The sequence below is a fragment of the Monopterus albus genome, unplaced genomic scaffold, assembly GCF_001952655.1.
Source record: "Monopterus albus unplaced genomic scaffold, M_albus_1.0 scaffold234.1, whole genome shotgun sequence".
Lineage (NCBI taxonomy): Eukaryota > Metazoa > Chordata > Actinopteri > Synbranchiformes > Synbranchidae > Monopterus > Monopterus albus.
Window position 1 is genome coordinate 152,024 of NW_018128114.1, and position 27,441 is coordinate 179,464.

At 39.5% G+C, this 27,441-nt stretch overlaps 2 protein-coding genes across 2 annotated transcripts; both read right to left on the reverse strand.

Annotated features, from left to right (window-relative positions):
* Window positions 1–2,847: 2,847 nt before the first annotated feature.
* Window positions 2,848–12,843, reverse strand: cops8 (COP9 signalosome subunit 8). Its single transcript, XM_020620187.1, has 7 exons — window positions 12,705–12,843; window positions 11,946–12,016; window positions 11,360–11,408; window positions 10,526–10,658; window positions 5,198–5,305; window positions 4,927–4,989; window positions 2,848–4,091 (listed from the first exon to the last, which is right to left on the reverse strand). Exons 1-7 carry the CDS (start codon window positions 12,774–12,776, stop codon window positions 4,012–4,014), a joined length of 576 nt encoding a protein of 191 aa, XP_020475843.1. The 5' UTR covers window positions 12,777–12,843; the 3' UTR covers window positions 2,848–4,011.
* On the reverse strand, window positions 5,316–9,805 carry LOC109971746 (E3 ubiquitin-protein ligase TRIM63). The gene has a single exon (XM_074527679.1). It carries the CDS (start codon window positions 8,735–8,737, stop codon window positions 7,691–7,693), a length of 1,047 nt encoding a protein of 348 aa, XP_074383780.1. The 5' UTR covers window positions 8,738–9,805; the 3' UTR covers window positions 5,316–7,690.
* Window positions 12,844–27,441: the final 14,598 nt, after the last annotated feature.

The window sequence follows — 27,441 nt, forward strand, 5'->3', positions numbered from 1 at the left end:
CATCCTCTTGGAGTTTTCTCTGGGTCTCATGCTCATGACTCATCATCCCACATGGAAACATTTTCTCTGTGAATGTGAGGGAGCTTTTACTGCTGTTAATGAAAATTTAAACAACAACCCTTGACCAAAGTTGGAGCGGTGGGAAAATGTGGAAAAGGAATCTGCTTTTTCTTCTCTTATCCAAATATTGCTACTTTTGACAAAACCTTTATAAATTTGTCTGTGATGCATTTCAGTGTGTGGTAATAAACAATATGTGTCATGTCAGGCAATTTTGTACTCCATTTGATATCACACCAGCTTCAGTGCACACTGCCCCCTACTGGCTCAGGCCTCTTCTTATATAACCTGGTCCCCCATCCAAGACCCATCCCACACATGCCTCTCCAGCCAGCAGAAGAACAAATCATTTCCACCTGATTTGAACACAACCAGATCTGCTGAGCTATGCCATCCAAATATGTAAAAGCATTTCCAGACTCAAGCTGCACAGACTACCAACAAAACAGACCAACTTCCTGCTACACAGTGATGCCTCAGTAATACAGGATAAGGCTGGAGATTTTCTATGTTTTGGTTATTTAACCCAAAGGAGTTTTGAACTATTTTTGGTTATTTTTTTATAGTTTTGATTTGACCTTTATATGGTATATTTTTCAGTGTGGCCTCACTTATATGACCTGACAATTATTTTTACACTTTGACATACTACATTAACATTTTAGACCCAAAATACACACACACACACACACAAACAAACGATCATGGACTCTTGGGATGTAAAACATGCCATACCTGTACAGACTAAAACCAACAACACATTTTGTGTGCTCACTGTAATGTATGAGTATCATGCACATGCACAGTCGTCTCTGTCTCACTTAAGAGACTGTCAAAAGTAGGCTAATGGTTATTTTTAGCCTTTGCAACTCTTTTTTGAAAAAAGACAGGCCTCCTATTTTTTGTGAGGAAGAAAAATGTCACCCAGTGCTGCAGTGCGGCTCACTGGTTTTGTGTTTTTAATGGTTTCCAGACAACAATGGATTTCTATGACACAAACCATTAAGTTAAACCCGGTTCTAGGGGGGCCCTTTTACCATTTGAGAGCTGTGCATTCCTCAGTAATATCATGTCTGTGGTATGTTCTGTGACAAGGCAGAGGTCACCTCTGATCTCTGGAGAAAATACAGGCAACAACAAAGACTACAGCTTTTGGTGAACATCTGAATAAAAGATGTTAGGGCTCAATTAAGATCCAATTATTATTTTTTTTCACAAAATGAAACTGAATACTAGAAATAGGCAAATCTTTCCAGTTATCTTGCACTGCTTTTCACTGTTTCTGCTATCTTGTCTGGAGGCACGCTGTAAATGAAAACAAGAGGATTGTGCAAATAATACAGAACAGTGATCTCAACCACTTAAAGGGAAACAGGTTGAAGTGGAAACAGCTGAGTGACAAAAACTTAAGCCTTGTGAAGGCCATGTATACGTGAAGAACTTGAAAGGCAGGACCGATTATAAGTGTTGACACATTTTTTAACGGCAGCTGTAATTTATTACCGAGCAGTTGTGTTGAACAGCACATTTGGTTTTTCATGGTGCCTACAAATGTTTTCATTTTCAAACTTTTACATGCCTACAAACAGCAGTGATCACTGGGAATAAAAAACTGTACCAAAGTTCAGTCTTTTGTTCACATGTAGTGTTGATAAAGTTTAGGTTGCCATTTTGTAGCTGTAGTCACGACCTTTAATGTGTTCTGAATCAAGTAGCCACTGCTGCTTCCCCCACCATTACCAAGAAGTCTAAATCCTCACTGGTCTTCTTCATTAACCCACAGCAGCACAGCTTCAAAGAGCCTATTCTGAAAACATGACCTTGTGTCCTCACTTCCAAGTATTCTCCATGCTGGTTCACAAAACTGCCTTGACATATTTTATGTATCACATGAACCTGTAAAACTATATTGGTTATCCACACCAGGTTAACCAGCATTAAGTCTGATGGAGTTTTGAACAACAAAACACTGATGTAGTGGCCACATGTAGGGTACCAACTGCACCGTTTACAAATGAACTTTTTCCTGCATCAAGAAAGCTTTGTGCGTCTCTGTCTGTATGAAACCTGTCAGTGTAAACAGAAAGATTTACAGACAGTCTGCCTTTTCAAAGTACATCCGAGTGCTAAGGAACGCTCTTATCTAAAGCACTTTATTATGTACCCCTCATAGTTGGCCAATAAAAGTGTTTCTTATCATGATCACATTTAATGTTGCAGCTGGTAAAGGTGGAGGTAGTGAGCATTTCACAATTGTAAGTGCAGTACTTGACTAAATGTACTTAATATTGTTACTTGATCAGTTTGGTCCTCTCTGTCCAAATCACAGTAAGACAGCAAACAAAGCCAAGAGCGCAGATAAAAAAAAATCCAGGATTACTGGGATAGAGAAGTGTACTGTAACTGCAATATTAGCCTAAGTAATGCATAGTTGAACGGAGCAAACCTAATTAAACCAGCAAAATATATTAAGATACTGTTTTGAGGACAGTGAATTAACACAAACCCTCTGACTTTATATCAGATCAATCTGGTTTTTAAGGATGAGGGAAAAATCTATACAAAAATCCACTTGCATATAGAAAGATGAAGCTTCACTAAGCTGAATAGGAAGATCTGACACAAGATATATAGGCTGCAGTAGTGTGATTTCACACAAAAATCACATCGGACACCTGCTACTTCCTTTTAATGTCTAACAACACTTATGGTCAAAATAACATAAATCAGTACTGTGTTCAAATTCTTGGAAACAGGATTCAACGAGGACTAAAAAAATTAAAGTCACCAAGCTTTTTTGTACTAATAAACAGATGGCAGCCAGATGTGCATTTACAAAATAAAATGTATAATTACAGAGCCAGAGTGCATTAGTCCTAATGGTAACAATAGTGAAGTAATAAAGTACTGTATATAACTAAATATACAGACATCTTTCAGTATTACTCTGAAGAAGTGAACAAAAAAGTTGTGTTCCTCAGGTCACACAATGTTTTAATCTCATTCATCGTTGCTTTGCGTGTTCTTGTAAAGCAACCTTTTGGGCACAGTCATGACATGAAACTTTGTGGTAATGTTACATCGCCCTGGTTAAACCACAACTCATTTCATTTTCCAAAACAGTTCACCTCATTTTGAGGAGGAAACAAAAGAGCTTTGAGCTTTCTTTGCTCCAATATCAAATTATCTGCTGGTCTAATGTGACCATGACCCAGCAGGAACTCAGTAGGCTTCCTCACACATTACGTTCTCCCCCATGTATGTGGCCAGGCCACAGAAAAAGGCAGCGTGTTTCCATTATCAGACAAATGTGACACTGGAAAACTCTGATGATCCCTGACAGAGTTCAGCCTGCTCTGTAACGCAGCAACATAGCTGAACTAAAACTCCTGAATATCAAAAATAAAAGAATACTAATTTAGAAATAGCAAAATATTTATTCACCAGTCAAAACATAAACTTCACAATATGAAGTCTGAGCACTGAGATCCACATGCTGATGCAGGCATGCCATGACTTCTGTTTACCTAACGACATTAATTTCAAGGCAACCTTTAAGTGTTAAAAGACAATGGACAGACTTTACATACTGGTTTGTGTATTTGTGTTGTGTGGGAAAGGTTTTGTGATGTGTAACATACTTTCTGTAATACCTACTTTGAAATTAGACCCAAATTTACACATCAGGTGGGTTACAAAGAGCACAAAAATATAAATAAACATCTGAAAGATAACCACTTTTCAAGATATGAATTAACAGTGGAAACAACAGACATAAATAAGCAAGTCTTAGAGAAGAACCTGCAGCATTCATGCAGATGATGGGTGTGTTTTTGGTATGTCTTTATCAGGGAATGGGACTACACAGGAAGGAGGACCAGTTTATCCAAACTTGTATCCTCCCTCAGTACCAAGCGGGCCAGAAGGGGTGGCAGTGGCTGTGGAGGGTTATCAGTTCTCGAGAAAAGCCACGTAGTCAGTGAGTCTGGCCAACTGCTGCTCATTTGGAACCAATGAGACGGGAGGAGGATCTGTTGAGAGAGGGGAGAGAGACACAAGGAGGAGTTGAGTCAGAGGGGGATTCCTCATTGTGCCAAGTGCTATGGATCTTCTTACTGTACATCTCTCCGGTTTTAATGCTACAGGTCACGTGCTCTAGTACACAGACTCTCAGCGGGGCCCAGGATTCAAGTTAATGCAACGGTCCACATCTGCACGAGCTCACCACTTTCCCCGACCTGTATAAAAACATGCCGCGTCTCCCCATGTTACTGTGATACATACATCCTTGGAAATCATTCCAACTCTTTACACTTATCCCAAGCAGCATGATTTCCTGTGTGAGATCCACTCTACAGCCAAAACCCCCAAGTGCATTAAGTTCCAACGGCACTGTGGAGGGGGAAAAAGCCACACATGGTGATTAATGGTGAGTGGGTTAACATTTTTGGGCTGGACACATGCACAGCAGATGCTTCAGCTGTAAGGCCTGACGATTACAGGGGGAGTACAGATCTCCACCTCCTCCTCTTCTGTTTGCATAAGTCAGTTGGTTTCTCTAACAAGATGAATGTGATCCTCTGGGAACGATGCCAGGAAACTTGGGAAATATGGATTTTATATATGAGGGAGATCTGGCAAATTATCAGTTTCAACCAATCCCATGACAGAGAAAATGTCATCCGTCTTTCTGGGATGAAGAAGGACTAAATCCCTGCTGTCGACATTTTACGTGTATCTGATAAAATCTAGGAGCAATGGTAGTAGACAGATGGGTGCAGGATAAGACTCAAAGAAAAAACTGTTGGGTGAGACAACAGTGCGCTGATGATGGGTACACTTTAAAAGAGCAATACTGCCACCTACCTGGCTTTTTGGGCATCACCATCCTGGTAGTGGGGTCTGCCTGCCAGCCTTGACTCACCACACCTTTGGACAAAGCCAGAAGTGAGAAAGAAGAAGAAAATACCTCCATTGGTGACTGTATAAATGTTTATGTAATGGAAACTAGCTGCATTACACCAGTGTAGAAAGGCTGCAGTACCACAGCTTTAATTACAACAAAAACTCTTATCTTTTGAATTCTTGCTGACACTGATAAAAAAGCCATTTCCTGTGTAAAGGTTGTGTAAATTACCCTTTACTGCCTCCTCCACAGAGTAGCCCACAAAGGCAGCGAAATCTTCTGCTGTGATGGAGGTGTAGGCCTGGGCTACAAGGCCGTACGCCCTCTGTCGTGTGCCCTCTGTGAAGGATCCATCAAGCACAGAGAAATTAATACCAGATGGGTACATATGGAGTCTATACGTGCTAAACAGTGCTCTGGTTCTACTTACATATACAGTACACAGACAACAGCAGCTTACTATGATCTTACAAACACAGGAACATTATATTATCCTTTGAACACATTTAAGTGCTGTGTGCTACAGGCTCTACTCTGTAAATATTAATCAATCAAAAGTGACAGGTTCTTGGAGCCAGGGGCTCTACTCTGCTACATCAGCCATAGGTCAGTATGTTTTGGTAAAATGTCAATTAAATGCTTGAAGTGTGTGTAAGGAACATTTTTATTTCATGCTTTTCCTGTTGCGAATTTCCCCTCTAGATGTTTGGCTATGGTCATTATGTGTGTTTGAGTTAAGACACTTTCTTGCCGCTGCCCCCAAACGAGCCCTCAGTCGCACACAGCTACAACTCTCATCTCTGACAAGAGCTGGTCTGGATTTGAAAATAAAATAAAAATGGCCTAAACAAAAGCTCTCGGTTTTCCGTTTAACCTTTGCGTAAGCTTTATACTGTGTGAAATGCATTTTGTTGTCAGGGAACTCTGATTTGATTGTGACTTGATTGTGAATTGATTGTGATCAGCTACAAGAAATAAGAAACTCAGGTTTTCTCCATAACCAATAACACTTAACAGTCAATCTTGTTAAATGAAGCATATTTATCAGGAATCATGGAAGTTATATGAGGTGCACTATCAGCAGGTACTGACTTAGGCTTCCCACCTATCCACGCTGCCCTAATCATCTAGCCTGACTTGACATGGAGCTGCAGTTTGTGGGGATTACAGTAAGATTCACTAGGCTTCACGACAGCATGGAACTATATGCACCGGCATGCATCTGCTGCTGCTCCTGCAGCTTTCATGTCAGAGCCTCGGGGCTGTGGCCTTTTGTGATTTATAGCCTAGCAACAGTTTGTGTACCAACAGTCAGCCCTCAGTCTACTGCAGCAGCTAGCAGCAGTAACAATAACAAGCAGGATGAGAAAAGACAGCTGTGAGATTTGTCAAGAGCACTTTCCCATTCTGCTGCACAAGAGGCTTCCTCTTCTGCTTGTTATTGTCTAAAAAGAATTAAACATGCTGAAAATATCAACTTAGAACAACATGGAGTGGCAGTGTTTATCTGGTCGTTGTATTATAAAGTAGTCAGGTTTTATTCTGTTATGGTTTTAACCAAAGCTGTGGTTGTCAAGTCATTTCTACAGCTTTTATTTAGCCATTATGATGATTAAAACAGATTTTTGTAATGTGGTTAAAGAGCTATGTGGGTGAAGCACTTGCTTTGTCACTGTGCTGATGAATCACTAACATGGAAGCTGACTGAAATGTCTCTCCTTTCTCTAGTCTGTATAAAACTTCCACCCATTAAAAGTGTACTGCACTTTATAAAACCATTTCTGGCACCTGAGTGCTGCTCCTTAGAAAGGAAATGGGAACTACGAGCTATGTTTCCCACAGAGTCAAGTAGGTCACCTGAGGGGGCTTTTGGTAACCCGGTCCCCAGACAGATGTATTTTTACCACGGCCTCTTGACCGCTAGGAGATGACTTGTGTAGCAACTGGACCAGCCTTTCTTTAGTGTGCCACACTTCAAGGTTGGGCAGGAGCTGCTGAGCAAGAGGTCCATAGCTGGGAGGGTGGGAATTTTATGAAGTAGAAACAGGACCTTGCCTGTCCTTCTCTGACAGTCTATTCCAGGGCTGCTATCGCTTCTCACTATCTCACCTCTTAAAAATAGCCTCCACTTTTCACCAGCAAAGGCAAAGCAGACAGGACAGAGCAAGGGCTTTTATTTTTAAATACAGCCTATTGCCAAGTAAGAGCAGCAACAGACTGAGAAACGTTTTGATGGAAGCACCAGAGGACCAAAATAATACAGTGTCTTCACGTTTCTTCCTCTGTATGCACTCTAAACATTTTAGTTTAGGCCTAGCAATAATGAACATAGATGATAAAACTTCATGCACCTTTATTTCACATTCCATAAAAGACAGATTTGGTGATTACAGCTAGATCAGCTGATCATCTATTCAACACAAACTCAAAGTGCTTATTTCCATAAGCTACATGTGTGGAAACTTGTGTAGTCGGCCTTCAGATATTCTATATCCTATTTTTTCATTTGCTTAGAAGTACAAAAGTATAAAAAGAAGTTAAGAAAAGGTATGAATATGACACTGAGATTCAATATTGCACTGTTAGTAAGGGCAAACCATTTTATCCTCCATAACCTTGTATTTCATTCAACATCAGAGTCCCTGCCATAAGCCCTTGTGTCAAGACAACCTTCATAAGCACTTATTACAGTATTTCCTACAAGTCAATAAACATAGGTTTTCATTATTCCTCCTCCTCTTCCTCCTCTGCATCTTCAAATTCATCATCATCTTCGCACATTCCAAAGTCCATTTTTGCCAGGACTGCTTCAACATGTTCTGTTGACAAAGTGAAGTGGTCCATCTTCTCAAAGCCTGGCTCGGGCCTCTCTTCCCCCAGTGAGCATTTAGCTGCATCTTTGGTCTTCGCGATAAGGCCCTTGGAAGCTAAGAGAAACTCAGCAGTGCCACTCTGCTCCAATGCTCTTACAGCTGTATCTGTGAGCTCGGTACTAGACTGCAATCGTTCCCCATAGCGTTGAGCCATTGCACGCAGAGCTGCCACCTTTTCATCTTGCTCTTTACCTATCTGCTCTAGTAGAATGCCCTTGCGCTCTTCAAGGACAGCATATAACAGGTCAAAGCGTTCAGCTAACCCTTGCTTGACAAGCTGAGCATTCTCCTGTACTGCACGGCAGGCATCTTCCATCTGGTTGAGCAAGGCCTGCAGGCGCCCATTGCTGGCCACCAAAGTATCAATAGCATTACTCAGGTCACCTTTCTGGGCCTGATAAACACTTGCTAAAGGTGCCACCTCACAGTCCTTATGCTGACCAAACACTTTGCACATGGAGCAGGTGGGTACTTGGCAAGTAATGCAATAGATGTTGATTCTCTCATCCTCATGTTCTTGGCACACTGGTTCTTTGGATTCTTTGGATTCTTTGGGCTTCAGGGTACTTTGTGTATTTCCACTACCCTCTTGCTGCTGCTTATAGATGTCGATGATATTTTCAACCAGCAGGTTGCGCTGCAGGCCATGTACACCGTGGCGGTCAAGCACAACCTCAAACCGGCAGGTAGGACAGCGAAAGACACCACCAGAAAAGCGGTACGGGTTGCGTGAGTCATAGAGGTCACTGGCACAACTACGGCACAAGTTGTGCTGGCAGGGCAGGATGACCACAGGTTTGGTGAACATGTCCAGGCAGATGGGACAGCTCAGCTGCTTCTCGAGGCTCTCCATGGGGCTGGAGGACCGAACCATAGATCCTGTCCTCTGGACGTCCATTGTGGAAAGGTCACCTACAGCTAGACTAATCGGTTTCCTGGTTTCCAAAAAGAAAAATCTAAAAGTGTCACTCTCTTTCTTGACTTCAAAAAGAATGAGAATGACTCCTTAGTGTGTGCTGTTGCTTGGTAAATGCTGCTATCTCTTCTGGCTGACAGCTAGCAGCCTTGTCCTTTATACCAGCCCCTCACAGCTGGTTGATACCCGATACTTTCAAACAACCGGAGCACACATTCTTGCCTGCTTGCTGGCCTGGGACCTCGTCACAAAAATGGCGCCCACCCACCAAATGTAGCATGTGTCACATGTCCCGGTGGGCAATGTGTCCCTTCTAACAGTGAAGTGGTAGACTGATCAGAGGCAAACAAGGTCCATGTGACTGGCGCAGAGCCTGAGAGACAGAGCTCAGGTTAACTGGTAAACAAGTCCATGTCAACATCCTGAGATCCTGTGACTCAGTTGTTTTTACTATTTTATGTGTTTGGATTTGCTGTATACCATGTGACATTTATGTTTTTTTCCTACAGTAACACAGTGACCTTGTTGAAAATAATTATTTTCATATACTCCTGACGTTGTCTAAAGTTGAATAAATCAGTGATATTACTCTACAAAAAATGATTTTTTTAATGATTACATTGTTGTTAAATCACCGATTAGACTACAGTACATAAAGCTGAAGGCTTTCTTTCATAAGTGAGAAAATAAACATTCGCTGGTAAATGCTTTTCAAATTTGAGGATTTACTTGTTTTAATTTGTTTTGTAATCAACTTAATACCTTTGGAGTTTTTCACTATCAGTCAGAAAATATGAAAAATTCTAAGACATCACTTTGGGGTTTAGTAACTAGCAGTTTGGTGTGTGTTTTTGTTTGTGTGTTTATTTTGTTTTTAATTTACAAACCAGTGGTTATAGCAAGTTTTAGGGAAAATAAGCTGCTGAAACTTTCCAGTTACCTGAGATACAACTGGTTGTTTAAACAGTTGTTAACAATGTTACCTTAGCACAACTGTTAATAATGATATTTAGTTGATACCACGTATATACTGTATACAGCAAACACCAATTTATGTGGTAATGAGTACTTCACACAAAATTTCTTGATGGGTAGATTTGCTTTCATCAATCCCTTGTTGCCCAAATGTCTTTGGACATATTGTACATCAGAATCCATGGCAGCTCAACATGACGTACCGTAAACATGAAGGGAAATCTATTCTTAAACTCTTGCTCAAGGGAACCATCACATGGTACAAATGTCCCAACACTTGTGATCATGATAGGAGTAATTTGAAATGGTTCTGTCTCTCAAATTGTTTCTTTAGATATAAGATGTTGATGTGTAAATATAAAATAACAAAGATTTTTAGATATTCATTTACATTATGAGAAAGTATCAAGGCAAGTATGTGAGCATGCAAACTAGCATCACACTCAGACCACTGTGTTATAGCCATCTGTCCTACCCTAATATGTCTGCCGGACAGTAAAAAAAAAATTGTCAAATCATCTCCTTTAATTTTTTTCAACTGCTGTATTTTCCAGCTGTGTTGCGTACTAGCTAGAATTCCGCTCAGCTGGCGCCCCCTGCTGACTGTAACTGTAAATCACACAGGGGACGTGTTCATATTTAATTCACTTTAATGTTCACACAGGTAATATCCCCACTGCCAAAAGAATAAAAGCATGTAGTTATTTATAAGTGTTATTAATCTGAAAAGCTTTATGAGATGTAAAAGGGACAAAACACCTGACAGAATGGAAAAGACATGATTTTTGCTGTTACCTCGAAGGGCCTCCATGACTGGAAGAATAGTCTCTGTCCACTGGTAAGCTGCAATGGCAGTGTAGATCCCTGGAAAGTCTCGCTGCCAAATGCGCTGGCCAACAGTCCAAATTGCTGCTAATTCAGGGTTTGTCTGTATACAGCAAATAAAAAAAGCATTAAAAAAGACAGTGGGTTTCATACTACTATGGTGAACATGTCCAGGCAGATGGGACATCCAGTAACATGCAGCATGCTGCTTTCATGTTCTATGGAAGCTACCATAGATGCATAGCTGCATGTTACTGGATGGTTAAATTTTTTAATACATCTTTATTTCTAAGGCCAACTCTAAGACTACTAAGGCTACATGAAGCTATTTGTTCTATAATCTAAGAACATCAGCATTCCGCTGAGTAACCGACAAAAAACTAATTCTAACTGTACAACTGACCATTTAAGACTATATTAAGCATAAGGCATGGACTAATACCCTGTGGGACAGAAGATAGTATTGAAAAATTATCCTATTCTTATGAATTGCTAGCATTTTTAATCATACAACTCAAAAGAACAAATGCTTATGGTATTAAAAACCAGTTATTATCTATCTATTGTTGAGCTATGATTCTGTAATGGGCAGAGAGTCATGGGGGGGCATTATTTATACTTAGTTCCCAGTTGTAATTACACCTGGATGTGAATGGCACGTAGATATTGGAAAATAGTAAATATGGTAGCTTCCATAGAACATGAAAGCAGCATAAGCAGGGCAAAAGATAATCATATGTATCATAACAAATGGTTTCAGCAGTACTTCCTTAGCAATGTCTACACATATTTAAACATGCTTACCGATTTTATTGACTGGGGAATCCTCTTCCATAGGTACCTGGCATTATTCCTGTTGGACCCACATCAACATGTTAGTCTACACCTATGAAACATATCAGCTACCTAATGTCATTTACTATAATTTGCTATACTTCAACTAGGCCTATTGCTCTTTCAAACTGCATCCTCTCAAGTTATTACTTTGTCTTGCAACCCCAGGACACAATGTCATTTCACTTTTAAAAAGGCAGCTTAATTATGGTTTTGTGTGAGATGTGAATAATAATTTTAAAAACATTTAACAGAGGTGCAGTCTAAGCGTGTACAACTGTTAAACTAGAAGGCACTCTTAGTGCCACTAGTGATTATTATGCGTTTACTCTGGAATTTCTTTTACCGATATCACTTGAATGCGCCTTGCACTATGACCTGTGCAATAACAACTAGTGTGTTTTAAGAAAATCTGGAAGAATGGGAGTGAAAAAAATCCCCGTTTTTGTGATACTTTTTCTCTCTTAAAGACCATACACCCATATATCTAATAATAAAAAAAAAAACTTGTGTGGAAAAACCCATCTGCTTCTAGAGTCAGACACACTTGACTCACATGTCACTATGAAGTAAATAGAGCGCCAACAACTGAGCGTAGACTTGCGGTGTTGCAATGCCTCCTGGAGCCTGTTGAAATAAATGTAGGCATGACATTAAAGTTTGAAGCGAAAAATAGGCAGAAAAAGCTACCTTGATTTCTTTACCAACCATGCTGTACGTTTTAAAGCTCATTCATTAACATTCAGTAGCTAAGTAATGTTTGCTAAAGACTGCATTCTTTGACGTATTACTCAATAAAAGGTTCATGACTGTACTGTACCTCCGACAGCTAGCGTTAACTGTTAGCATGAAAGTTAGAGATCCAGCCAGTTAGCGTTATGTTATGTTGCTTCTGCTAACGTTATTCCTATCACTGCTAGAGTTACCGCAGGACCCGCAGTTAACTTAGCAATATCCTCTCAAACAAACAGATCATAAACAAATCTATAGTGAAGATACAGTATCTCCATCTTATATTGCTAACTGGCTCCTACCTATCTGCTAATTGCGCACAGTAACGCTGCGTCAAAATGGACATTTAAAGCTACGTTTAATTGAAGACAAAGTTCGATGGCATTGTTAACATAGCAAAGGCTCGTTTAATTTAACATTTACAGTGACTGAAAGTAAAATTATGCTAAAGCAGGCTAGCTTGTTAGCCTAAGCTAGTTGTCAAAACACTACTGCCAAGCCTTTAAGGACAGAAAGTCTATAAAACAACATGTAGTGTTGGCACAAAAAGCGTAAACATTTTGTGATTCCATGCTTAGGTTACCTCGAGCTCTTGAGATTCGCACTGCTCCAGTAACTTATCAAAATTTTCCTCCATAATCACAGCAGTAGGCATAGTGTTGCCTAGCTGTTGCACCGGAAACCTTCTTCTTCTTCTTCTTCCTGTTTAATGACGGGTTGTAAGTCAGCTTAAGGTACATTACCGCCACCTATTGAAGTGGAGTGCTGGAAAACATCGTTTTCTTCTTCTTTGGTTAGGCCAATGGCTGAAATCTCTTCTTCTGTGTAATAGCAGTAGAATAGCAGCATGTCAGAGATGTTGCTGCCATCCAATGGAAGAAACTACAGAATTTATACACATTACCTCTAACTCTGCTTTAAATCTAAGATACAATCCAAGATTCAGTTATACAGCAATAGGTCAATCATGAGATACAATTCCAATAACATCTCACAGAAATTAAATGAAATAAATTAATCAGACATGGACCACTTAATTACATACACACAAAAACAACAGTATCGTCCTGCAGGATGGAATACGTAACCTTGATTTTTGTTATTTACAAAGCTTTGTAAATGAGGCTGTTAATCAAGATGTGAAAATATGTGGAATCAAGGATTATTGCTAGCCCAGGGATTAAATAAGGAAAAGTGAATATGACTGATATTAATATGTAATTAACAGGTAAAGGTTTCCAAGTCAGTCTTGCCTGCAGTCATTTGTGAATATTTCTCTGTTCATCCATTAAAACCTGTTGGTCCAATCACTTTCAGGGAAACCTGTACATTTAGATTTATTTTTAAATGTGATTTCTAACCAGGGATTTAGAGGTACTTTCCTTTCACAGTTTTTTTTTTATTATATTATATTTTATTATTCTGTAATTCTGGAGAATTCAGTCTGGTTCTAGTGAACTCCACAGCACTAAGAATGTTTGCCTGTCTCCTGAAAATCCGCTAATGAACATCCACTGTCTGCCAGTGCTGGAGACTCTGCATTTTTAATCTTTTTTGATCTCTCCATTTCCTTTGGTGTTATTGACTACATGCAGTTTTTTTTTTCTCTGACTCTAAAAATGGCTTGGCACCACAGGCAAGCAGACTCCAATATGCTACCACTATTTTGACATTTTTAGAATTTTTCCTGTCTCTGCTCCTGCTGTGCAACGCAACCTGGGCTCTAAAATTCTTGACAGATTGAGGTTGCTACATGTTGCATATATTACTGGTGTTACTGTGAACCCAAGATTGTGTGATAAAGCTTAAAGGGACTTTATAATGTGCATAAACTGTGGCATCTCGACTGTGGCATCTCGTGCATGCACATGTTCTATCATAAATCCTCACTGCAGAATATAAATTACATTAGTGGTGTAGTAGTATATGATTCTGCAATGACTTAAGTCACCAATAGGAAGCAGCATTGCTCATTATTTCTGTTTACAATGATTTTTACAAGGCACAGCAGTCCTTAGATTGTCCTGAGTGTCAGAGAGTTGATTGACACTACTGATTTTTGGAACAGAAGATCTGCTTAGAAACCACCCAGACCTCTTTTGTCTAGTACTGGTCTGCTTACTGCCCCAATAACTAAAAGGTCTATGCCTATTTTTAGCCATATTACAACCAAATCAGAAAAAGCTGGGATGGTGTGTAAAATCAAAACTGAAAGTAGTGATGTGTAAATCGTCGGTGTCCTGTATGACATTGAAAACAACACAGCAGCACATTATTTGTTGTGATACCTCATCAGTTTTATTATTTGTTCATTCAATTTTGATGCTGCAACACATTCCAAAAAATGTTGGGACGGCTACATTTCAGGGTCAGTAATGAGGTAAAACAATGAAATGATGATTCCATTAGAAACAGGTGATGTCAACAGGTGACTGCATCATGATCTGGTACAACAGTGGCATCCAGGAAAGGCCGAGCCCTATAGGAGCAAAGATGGGCCGAGGACCACCAGTTTGCCAACATATGTGTGAGAAAATTATTGAAATGTTTAAAGACAATGTTCCTCAAAGAAAGATAGGAGGGATTTGGATATGTCACCCTCTACAGTGCAGAACAAAAGATTCAAGGAATCTGAAGGGATTTCAGCGTATAAAAGGCACCAGCCTAAGCTGGAGGACCAAGCTCTCCGATCCCTCAGACGGCACCGCATCAAGAATCATCACACTTCTAGAAGCGATGTAACCGCATGGGCTCAGGATGACTTTGTTACACCTGTGTCAGGCGCTACAATATGTAGTTACATCTATAAACACTGAACACTGTGCTTTGCCAAAAGGAAGCCAGGTGTCAACAGTGTCCAGCAGCGCAGTGGACTGCTCTGGGCTCGGAGGCAGCTGGGACGGACCATCATACAGTGGAAACATGCACTGTGGTCAGATGGATCAGTGTTTCAGGTCTTTTTTGGAAGGAATGGAAAGGAATTTTATTTCAAGCTCCCATTTATACTGTCTTTTTTTTTATATTGCCTTGTGTTTCTTATGTATATTTTCTTAATGCCTTTCCATGTCTTATGTCAAGCACTTTGAATTACACTGGTGTGGAAAGGTGCAATACAAACTAAATCACAACCTTTCTTAAACCAACTGTTTAGGCTCTTTCAAGGATAAACAATATTTCCCATGAGTTTCTTCTATACCAGCAAATGATCCAGATCTACATTTCAACTGTCATCTCATCTTTTTCAGCAAGAAAAGATGAGATAGAAGCTTCATTTCATACTTGAAATGAAAACTGAAAAAGCTCCAGTATATAAAACAACATCTATTGCCACAGCCTTAATAATTCAAGCATTTTGTGACCAGATTTTCTGATAAAGGCTAACAGAGAGGATACAAAGTGATGTAACAGTTTAAAATCCTGAAACAAAATTCCCTAGACACCCAAAAGAATCAAACATTAGCAGGAAGAAACAAATAACATCATCTTCCCTCTCTGAAGCGTGTATTTTTAAATTATAAATTACTCGCCACCAGCCTCTCAGGCTGTGCTAACACCAAATGAAAAGAATTGACAGAGAGAGAGACAGAGATGGTGGAGGAAAGACAGTTATAAATAACAATAATGACAACCAGCATTTCTAATATGAAGATGTTATTTTTTCAGCTTCTCTGTCTTCAGTCAGTTCATTCAGGAAACAAAGCGTGCATCTCTCATCCGATAGCACTCAAACTATCTGGTGCCCTAATCTAACAAGGTATTGAATATTACATATTAATATCCATGTTCATAAGTGCTGTCATTTCCACTACAATCCACTGACTTTATAACCAAATACCAAGGGAGGCTTAGGTTTGGCAGCTGTGGTAACAGAAGGTATTGATTCATCCAGTTGTCATTCATTGTGACTTTGAGAAGAAACCTGCTTTGTGTTATAAATAAACTGAGGCCTTAGTATAAAATCGGGTCAAGCAGTATGTTGGCACTTTGCTTCTGGCATTGAGGTCATCTCACCTTTATTTGTATTAGTGTAGCTGTTGTTCCTGCAGATGGTTTGAGGCTTCTGCTCCATCTTTCCCCCTTTTCAGTGTGAAAGACGTTCCCTACCTGGTGGGTCTGCAAGGTGAAAGAATAAAAGAGAAATAACAGAAAAGGGAGGGAACGTAAAAGCAGACAGGCACCAGGAGGACATGAAGCTGTAATTATTTTTGTTATACTGTTATAAGATGTGAGCAAAATCTTGTTTTTTGTTTATTTGTTTTTTTGCATGCATTACTACTCTAGCAAGAGTTTTTAAAAATAGGTTTGTTTTGAATTAATCAGAACTATTAATATTTCCCTTTCATGTCTTCACTAGCTCAGGGCCTTCACCTACTTTTGCTTAATGGTAAGATTACTTCTGGCTGTCAGAAAAACCAATGTTTCCATACCTCAGAGAAAAGGAGGATACTGCCTGAGGGACTTTTGGAGGCTCGTGATGCATCATCTGTGTGATGATCGCAACTTCATTAATCCAATTTCTTAAAATTGTTTGCAAAATATTCTTTTTAGTTTTTTTTTCCCACTGCTTATCTAGGTCTGGATTGTGGTGGAATCAGATGTCTACTCCTAAGAGGCATTGTTTGCCTTCTTCTGAGGGACCTAAGTCATTCAGGCCTGATGGGAAACAATGTAAGACAGGTCTGTTCTGTAATCCCACTCTCTATTGGAAACAGTAATATGTCATATTACAGCAAATGTGTTTGGAAATGACCATTTTAGTGAAGAAAACACTGCTTTGTGGTACTGTACAAAGATCAGTAGATCTGGCTGGATGGTGGTGTACAAAATGTAGGACTTTGATACAGGACCCGAAAGATTCTTTACCAAGTTCTGTCAGCTCCTAAAAATAACCTGGCACAACCAACCAACCAACCGGTGTTACTACTCAGTAACTGTGGTTCTCATGGGCTTGTCATAAATTTAGTCCAACAATAAGCTCACTTCACGATTCCAAACCTCTTTGACCCTCTAGTTTGTTATGTTCTCCTGCCAATAACAGCGCAGTTCACCAGCATTTGAGTTTTATCTGTGGGGTGAGATTCATACATTGAAACATGCAAATGATTGTGTGTGTGTGTGTGTGTGTGTGTGTGTGGCGAAAGATGTGTGGCAGGCCAACAGCTGCCCCTGAAATGCTCCTTGAATTGTTCCCGTTCTTTAACACATGCAATCAGATACGCACCTACATTATACACACATACAAAACATCTGAATAATTCAGTTAAGTACCTCACACACCCCAGTTTACAGTTATGTCACATCAACACACTTGTGATAGCAATGGGTGTCATTTACAGTACTAATCCAAGCCCATATTTTCCTTTTAAAGAACTAAGTCTTTAAAAGTGGGGCACAAATATATAGTTAACCCAACTTCACCCTAACCTGGGACCAGCTAATCCCTCTAAATTCAGTGATTTACATGGAAGGGACCATCATCTGGACCAAGAAGGCTGCATATAAATAGGTTTTGGACCCCACAGTGTGAGTAACACTGTGGGGTCCAAAACACACACTAAGACCCAAGACAAGATTTTAGCTCACACCCAAGGTCAGCCATGCATTTCCTGATAAAATGTGATAGTGACCTGAAAACTATACAGATGAGACATGCATAGACACACACAGTGGCAGCTGCCTGTGTATGTGCATTCATCTGTTAAAAATAGTTTCTAAAAATATTAGACACAATCTGGAACACTGAAAACAGCCTTAAGGGCCTGAGTTAACAAAGCTTTCTAAAGATAAGAGTTGCTCCTAACTTTGATTTTGAACAAACGTCTTAAAAAAAGAGGAGTGATTTATATCTTCCAACTGACAAGTGCTTTACCACTAACAGTGTTTATATGCAGTATTGTGTAGTATTGTCTACAATATTGTTTGGCAGGACAGAGATCTTTTAGCAGTGATAAAAAGCAATGTCATGTGTTGAGGCTTTAAATATTCTTTTGATAAAACAATTACTTCCTAAAATATGTCATTTTAATAACCATACTTTTACTGAATGGAGTTCAGTATAAAATAAAATCTTTATTTCAAAATATCAAAGTCTTGCTTTCTTAGAAAGAAGAACTGGATATGTGTCAGGGCCGCTGCCTCTCCTCCACCTTTCTCTCCTCTATTTTCTTGACCTGCGGGATTCTGCACCTCAGCTGTCTTGCACTCGGTAATTGGCGACTCGTTTGTCGGTGCACACAGTTGGGTGCATCCCGCTGATCAGTTTTCCTCCTTATTTATACCTCGGGCAGATCATTGCGACAGGTAATGGACTAATACCACGTGTACGCGTACTTAGTTTGTACCCACAGTACATGATAGTTGTTTGTTTTAACCGCGTAAATACACGTGTGCGAGCATGCTACGCTGACAGTAACTGTGCGTTTTGGCTTGGCTTGGCTTGATCACGACATTTATGCGCTTAGCAAACGTACTACTCCCAACGCTGACAGTGACTGTGCGTTGGGTTTTAGTTGTTTGTTTCTTTTGTTCCTTTGTTTCCTCTCTCGTCCGCAGTCAACTCACCTGTTTATTCTGGTCTCCTTAACCATCTTCACTCCACCCCGGACTGTATACGTGGACTAGGCCTTTGTTAGGTTCTTTTGTTACTTTGTGTTTAACCAGTAAACCGTCTGGTCATTTGTTCTACACCACTTAGAATTTTGTGTCACAGATCTAGCATCTGTATGAGGTATCATTGCCACCCCCTCAGTTCACGGAGATACTTTCAGATTTTAGCATTTACCAAGGGACTGATGGGGCAGCTGGATTTTGGGACAACTTAACAAATCATCAGATCACTGAAAGCTTAGAGATTTGCAACTGACCCAAATTTTGTCAAATGCTGAAAGTATAAATAGCACCTTTGCTTGTTAAAGTTTTTGTTTTTTAAGTTGTCTTGTCTCACATTCAGTATCCAAAGACATACAATAGATTGTGCATTAAATATGCTGATAATTGTGCTGATGAAAGCAGAGGTTCTATTTTTGTGCAGTAACTTTTGTTTTTCAGCTTGTTTGTTTAAAGCCATTGATATTCACATGACATAGGAATAAAAATGAACTGGTTGGTGGGTGTTTGTACAGAGGGTTTCTTTTTTACTGCTAATGAGAATTAGTTTTTAGATCTCAAAATTACTCTTCTGACAAAGAACAACAACAAAAAAAAGATGTTATAATTTGCTTCTCCCAAAAGCCACATGACAAATTGTTAAATACACATATAGAAACCATTCATTTGCAGTAACAGTATCACTACAGACAAATCTCTTTGTGGATTATAGTGTCACCATTGTTTCTGCTCCAGCTGTTAAATTTTCTGAGGCCCAGCAGTGGACCAAACACAAGCTCTCGGGATACTTTCCAGTGGGCGCTGCAGTTCAGCGTGTGTCAAATGAAATCAAAAGCTGGTGTGCATCAATTCATACATTACAGTAAGAGGGCTTTCCAGTAGAGATAATGGCTATTGATGACAATCTAGCAGAGTGCATCAATAATGCAAAGTCTTATCTGAACCCTTTTTGAACTGCCTGTCTAAAGGTAACGGCACAGACTTTCAATTACTGGTAACACAAACAAAGCTGGCAATCCTTAAAAAATATAGTTGCTGCATGTTGATCAATTGTTTCCAAGTGGCTTCTGTCCTGTATTCAAATGTATACTTGTGAAGTACAATAACAATTTGTGTTTCTCTTCCCAAGCAAAAATGTTAAAATATTAATTCTATTTTCCATGATTTTCTAAAAATATTCTCTAAGATGAATCTACAGCATTAGAGTGAAGAATATTGTTTCACACCCACAGAGCACCTTAACGAATCCTGACAGGATGAAAGAACATGTGACCTGTTCAGCAGTTTGACGGCACCGGCCTCAGTCCTAAAGTAGGTCTAAAACGTCTTTTTTTTTTTTTTTCTTGACAAACATCACATGACCTCAATGTCAGGCATCTCTAACTTTCTAATGAACTGCACTGCGAACTGCTCCTGTTCAGCATATTGTTCTGTAGAACAACTGCCGAGTAATGAAGTGCGTCAAAGCAGACAGCAGACCTCTTTATCTGTGATCTGTTCACAGACCCAGTGCTAATCAGCTAGCAAATGAGGGTCTTTATGAAGGAGAATTGAACTGTTGGCCAGATGGTATCTGTGCTTTTTATGCATCAGTATATTGTAGTTGTAATGCTAATGGGCAACTACAAATAAAACTCAAATTAACTTTGGTTTTGTTCAAATTTTGTGTGTTAAATCACATGGGATATTGATTATTGATCAAGTCTGTCTGCATTTCACGACAAAAGTCATCTCAGGACACTTTACAAAGTAAGGTCTAGACCTTATTGTTATCAATATGATTACATAGGGAAAACCCAACAAATCCCCCTTGAGCAAGCACTTGGTGACAGTGGGGAGGAAAAACTCCCTTTAACGAAAGAAACCTCCAACAGACCCTGGCTCTTGGTGGGCGGCCTTCTGCCTCGACCGGGAAAAGAAGTAGAAAACCTTGTTTTCAAGAGGATCAATGCATTTCTTTGTTTTATTCACTTGGATCTTAACTGGAAGGTTTCAACAAGGTCAAATGACAAAATGCACCCACTCTAACAATCAGCACTACAGTCAGTGTATGCAGACCTCCTTCTGTGCAAAAGTGTATTTGAAAGTTTATCTGACATTATAAGGAATCAGGAGTCTGAGTAAGAAAATCATCACAAATGCCAGGGCCCAGTCACAGCAGCATTTGTCAGTTTATGGGATCAGTATTTCCTATAACTGAATGTGTCTGAGAGCAAAGAGCTGTGCACCAACTTTCACAGGAGACCTTCTTGGTCCCACAGTACAGCAGCACAAACATGATAATCCTGCTTTTGATACCTCTAATCATTTTAATTATAAAAAGGCAGCTCACAATTGATTCTTTCTTAAAGCTCATGGGTTTGTGTTAAGAGTCTCTGCTGAACGTGGCGTACATATGCCTCTTTTAATGAGTCACTTGCTGCTTTATCTAATGGTTTGAAGTGACAATAACAACAGTGTTAGCTCTACTTACATAATTACAAATGTGTACTTTTGCACTGCCCCTCAGTGACACAAACGTTTTACAAAGCTCTTTCATGATGACAGTTGCTGTCTATCTGTCTGGTCTGACACCAACCAGCTAATCATGCTATTTAAACTGTTCTGGACCTCATTCGACAAGTATCCCTGGATGACCTTCATCAGTGAAGCGCACAAGCAAGTGTGCCTTAATAAATAGCATTACATTACTCATTCAGGAACAGTTTTTGTTTCAAACACTTAATTACCTGATAACTGTTATGTTTGCAGCAACATTTGGCATTTCACTTGACTTCTAATGTGGACTTTGGTGGTAAAATTATTAAGGTTTAATGTCAGGGACATCATCTGGAATTCTTAATGCTTTGCCTTTTTAGATAATGGCAAAACAGGTTTCATTTTGTGTTTTGTCTGCCTACAGCATGTTGCATCAGTTTCATGTCATACTGCGTATCTGACATTTTACCAGCAGCCAGCTGTTTTTTGATTGCCATTTTCTAGTCACATAGTCTGTGTACTGTTAGTGCTCCCCACTGACTTCAGAAGCCACATCAGAAGCTTGATTAGGCCTGAGAAGAGAATCTGAGTTTTAGTAATGAGATATTTCTACAGTGGATGATGATAATGATGATGATAAACATTACCAGACATAAGATTAAAGCTGAGTTTCAAAGGTCACAAGAAAACATGGTTACATACAACTGCTCACACTAAAGCCACTAATGCAAAAATAAAGAGGACCAGGACAGTATTTGGATATGAACATTAAATGACAGCTGAAAAAAGGCAGAATAACAACAAGTACTTGTTTGGAAAACTCAGCAGAACAGAAAAGGCATAATATGCAAAATTACTGTCATTAAAATTACAATCCATGAAATTTTTCCCAAAGTGCAAAACGTGAATGTTTTCTTTGTTCGCAGCAGTTAATGATGAACAGAAGAGACATTTCGGAGGAATCAGTCAACATATCATAAAAAGATGTAATTTGTGTATTTTATTTTATTTATATGGTTTAACCTTTATTTTTCCAGAGTAATCACATTGAGGTTTACAGTCTCTTTTTCAAGACAAACAGAAAGTGCAAATACAAAGCTAAAAATGCACAACAGTATGGATGACAGCGGCATACTCCTTTTCTTTTTGGTCATAACCCATTGTTTTGTTACTGTTTGTTGGCTATGGAAGTGATTTATCAAGCAGTCAGAGCATATACATTACAAAATAGAAAGGACTTGTTAACTGTGAGCAATAATCAATCGAGGGGTCAAATGTGAGTGATAATCTAATTACGGAAATATCTAAACTACTAATTTAAGAGTAGAAAGCAAGCAAAGACAAAAGGGGTCTCAGGCTATGACCTGATGGACAGAGTTTAGGCAGAAAGAGAGACGGTCATAAAGCTCTGCTTTATTTTACATATATCTGCTTTTGGATTGTACTGGAGATTTGTGGAGCTCACTCCAGTTTTAGGAGCTGATGCATATAATTAGCTACAAGGTCAAATGTGTTTAATCCTCTATAACAGACAAGTTCTATTAAAATATTGTGGCTTTGAATCTTTAAATAAAGTATGCTGTTATGACATACTGACAGTTCTGAAAGTCATTTCATAGTCATGGCCATTTTCAATAAGAATGGAGTCTGAAGAATGACACTTTATTATAGACTCAAGGTCCAAATTAGAACAAATAGACAATACAAGAAACGACAAGGCCTTGTGGTTTAATGAGGATTATCGATATGAAAAGACTAAATTAAATGCTTGACCATTAACTGCCAGTACAGCATTATTTTATTTTTATCTAATCACTGTATGTTATCCTGTTTCCACAGCTGTACTTATAGTGGTGCACTTTTTCAAACACTAGGTCAAACATCATTAAAATATAACATTTCTCCGTGGTTCATGTGTAGTTTTAATTCATCACAGACATCTTACTGTGAGAGTTATTCCATTGGTGGATTTAGTTTCATTTCTTCCATTCTCACTATAATTACACAAAGTCTTAAATAGACCTGTGCGTTAGTCTTTTTCTGTCAGCCATGCTCTACAGTGAAGTGTGTTGTGGCTGATCCCAAATACAGCAGGGAATACACAGAAAAGAGGAAATGTGATCCCATTACTTGCTGTGAATGTGGGATCAAGGCTGAATCTGCACTTTAAGCTCCATAACAAAGCATAATAGAATTACTGAGAGACTTCCTTAGGAGTGTTTATGGACACATCACATAGTTGTGTGTGAATTATTTCCAGTTTCGAGGAAAGGCGCAGGTGGCTGTGCCGCACAGCAGGACCTCCTGTCTGTTTCCCCTTCAAGAAGGTCCCCAGTGCATCCTCCTACCCTTGGCCCTGACATCTCTGCTTCTCTCACTCTTACCCATCTCATTCATAAATAATGGGTGACATATAAAAAGGTGAGGGGAAACCGCTCTAGAGAGCCAGCCTGAAAACAGGCTTGGGGAGTGAATGCTAAAATAGAATGGTAATGTCAAAAAGGAGGAAGAGAGAATTCAAGCATGGCACTGCACTGGCATGGCCTTGTCTGGAAAAATAGGTCAGCAACAATTAAGAAACACTGTTAATTAATACATCTGGCATCTAAAATATCACTAAAATGCTTATCATACATATTTTACACCTTCTGCTGTAGCAGTATAACATCTGTTACTACAACACTGGGCTATTGAAGTGACACGTGCACGTGAGCTCAGGCAGCCCAGCTTGAGTCAAGTACTACATTCACACGACATACTCCTTTGACTGCAACACATATCCAACAAATCCCTTTAATCACAGTGATGTGCTTACGCCATCAGTGCCCTGCTCATTGTTTTGGTTCAGTTCACCACAGTCTGCTACATTACAGGGTTTCAGCTGCATTTTGTTCCTTATGGAAAGTAGTGCAGCTATAAATCAGTCACTCTTCAATTATGCATAAGGAAAGGGAAAGACTAACTTAAAGTATAAACTTACATTCTCACCGAGAACAGGGGATACGCATTCATAGGTTTCGATGTTGTGCTTATTGTTAATGTACAGACCTAAATTACATGACAATGTAAGCTGAATATAAGTTGATCAGCTGTGGCCTGATCCTATTTTTCCCTCTATATATAAGGGATAAAAGGAGAAATAATTTCCTACAACAGAAATAAATAAACTTTCAGTGATTAACTTTCACCTGGTTATCATAGCCCTGACAGTTCTGGGAATTCATCAAAGAAAGAAAATGAAAACTACCTTTTTCTCATTTTTTTGGAGGAACAGTTGCATCAGTCTCACACTAATATCCATCCTCCATATGGGAGGTAAAAGCAAAACATCAGTTGGTGTGGTCACTGTTAATGAAAGCACAAATACTGTCAACTGGCATCGTGGGGAGTTGAGGCGGATGTGACTGTGAGCGGTCGTCAAGCTGACTGGCGCAAATGTAACACATCAAATGTGTGTAAATAGCATTTCCTCACCTAGGGACTGAAATGGAAAGAATAAGAAAATGAAGCCCTGACAGTTGCAGAACATACAAATAAAAACTCTCTCTGGGAATAGAAGGAAAGATGAGTGATGATCGAAGAAGAACCGAAGGAGAGACTTACCTCCCTATTCTCTTTCCTTTCTCTGACTGAAGAACACAGAGAAAAGTCAAGTCAGTTTTTATTTGTATCACAAATCACTCATTTGCCTCAAGGCACGTTACAATCTGTACAGCATACAACACCCTCTGTCCTCGGAACCTGGAACTGGATGAGGAAAAGCTCCCCAACACAACAAACAGATGTGCAGTAGATGTTCTGTGTACAGAATAAATCAGCATAATAGATTTAGAATAAACAGAAACAACAACAGATATACAGCCATTTGGAGAGTCAAGATGACAAGATTTATGCTGTATATTGTAACATATCAGATTCAGCTTTATTGGCCAGGTGTGTTGAACAGTAGCTCTCAATGTGAATGAACTATGTTCTTCCATAAGGCAGTGAGTAAACAAGACAAGACTATGAGAGCAAGAGAAAAAGAAAAAGAATGTGCAAACAAGAAAAAGGAACATGCATTAGGAAAATCAAAATGAAAATAAAATACTTATAAACATATAAATATATATACACACATTCTAGATGCAGTGTTCCAGATAGATATATACAAAAGTATATTTACAAGCTATTGCACTGAGGGTTGTCGTTCTGCTGTACAGTCACGGATTAACTGCTCATCCATCTGATGGTCTGGGAGAAGAAAGGACTGCAGAAAGAATCTGTGGTGCCAACCTGCCCCCCATTGGAGGACCACTACACCTCACATATATGAAGAACACTGCATAAACATATATATTGTATAAACATCTATGAGGAGCATAGTCCTGGAAGATGAGCCAGGTGCCTCGAACACACCTGGGTCACAGCACCTGGGTGGAGGGCAGACTACACAACCACACAAGAGGCAAAACCCCAAACACACCATTCACAGAAAATAGGGGAAGGAAACAAAGACCTATTAGAGAGAGGGAAAGAACAATGGGAATGGACAAATGGACAGGAAATGAACAAAATGAGAGATGGTGGCACCCCTTAATGACGAGGATCCAGATCTAATCATGTGAACAGGCATCCACAGCCAGAGGAGAGTGAGGTCTCAGGATGGCCGCTAGTCCAGCACAGAGAGTCCGAGTGGCAGAGAGAATGCTACAGTGGTATTATTTTAAGAAATACACTGTCTTCTTTCATATAAGTGGAAATTTAGCTGCATGGAGCTTAGACCAGAAATGCTAAACTTGTTTTCCATTCACTCTAGGGGTAAACAATGACCTGTGGTGTCAAAAGCATAGAGGTGGGATCTGAATCCATGATAAGCAGAAGATCATTCATGACTTTATTAAGCACCAGTTCAGTGGAGGGGTCTGGATCAAGGTGTTGTTTCTTATGTAGAGGTTTAACCACAGGACTTCTAAAGGAAGAGGGGACAACGCCGATCTTAAGTAATAAGTTAATGTTTAGAAGGTTTAGAAGCAGACAACACATCCTTCTGACATCAGGAAGGAAGGTTTGGAATGACACAGCACTGCTCTCTGACCAAATCCCTGTGCCCTTCCTCCTCCACGCACTGCAGAGCTCTTGGCTACAACCACAGGGAATAATCCTGTCATGTAGATCAAAGAGGAATCCATCATCATGCGGTTAAAGAATACACATGCTGTGTATGAATGAGAGCTGAGAAGCATGGAGGGACAGATGAAACAGATAAAAAGGAATCTCTGAGTAGACAAAGTCTCTTGCTCCACTCTTGTGCTGTGCCGTCACTGTGGAAGAACATCATACATATCATCATGGCAAACATTTTATGAACCTTCATTAATGTGTTACTTTCTTAATACAAACTGAGACTTTATTTGGTGTCCAAAAATGATCTGAGGAAAAATGCATATTGCACAGAGGAGATGGGTAAATGAACAGACCTAAATCTAAAGAACCAAACATAAACTACAGCTGACTGAAATCAGAACAGGTTTTGAAAGGGGAAAAAACTGTGTTATATAACATCAGGCGCATTATCAGCGGAACACAGATTATAATAGAGTAAAAGGGATTAGTACACTCGGTCCCCATATGGACAAGGGCAGTGCAGGACTGAATGCACAGAATCAGCTTATTGTAGGGACAGAAAGCTTTCGGTGTCAGCATGTCCACCACTGTAGCTGAACTCCCTCAACAGTGTGGTGGGAAACATTTACATTTCTTTTTCCTTTAAGGGAAGAACATTCACAAAAAATGCCACAATAACTGCTAATTATGGGTGGATACAGAAAAAACATGGCAGCTCAAAATCCGCCTGCTTAAAGTACCACAGCTGACTCCAGCACACAACAGCATAAACACAGCATCTAAATGAAGGGTGGATCTAATGACAAAATGACTTGGTTTTGATACAACAAGCTTCTCAGGTGAAACGCTGTACTGACGTTGTGTCGCAGTCAGTACAAGCCACACGTTTTTTTAACCCACCTCAGCTCAGTACATCAAGCTCTTTGCTGTACGCATCAGCCCATAAAGTCATTGTTTTTACTTGTCAGTCATATTTAAAGCCTTTCAACATCCTTTAAAATGTGTACATTTCATTTTGGAAGCAGAAAACCTTTTTAAAATTGTAGACCCATATTACATGGCAAAGACACTTAGAATGGCAATGACAGACTGGTGCTTGAGGCAAACATTGCACATGTTCATGTACTTTT

Bases quoted from the DNA above. Each gene is read 5' to 3' on its own strand.
- LOC109971746 (XM_074527679.1), bottom strand. From the start codon at position 8,737: ATGGACGTCCAGAGGACAGGATCTATGGTTCGGTCCTCCAGCCCCATG.
- cops8 (XM_020620187.1), bottom strand. From the start codon at position 12,776: ATGCCTACTGCTGTGATTATGGAGGAAAATTTTGATAAGTTACTGGAG. The intron at 11,409-11,945 runs GTGAGTCAAGTG...TGGGTCCAACAG, and splicing joins TATTTACTTCATAGTGACAT to GAATAATGCCAGGTACCTAT. The intron at 10,659-11,359 runs GTAAGCATGTTT...TGCTGTATACAG, and splicing joins TTCCCCAGTCAATAAAATCG to ACAAACCCTGAATTAGCAGC.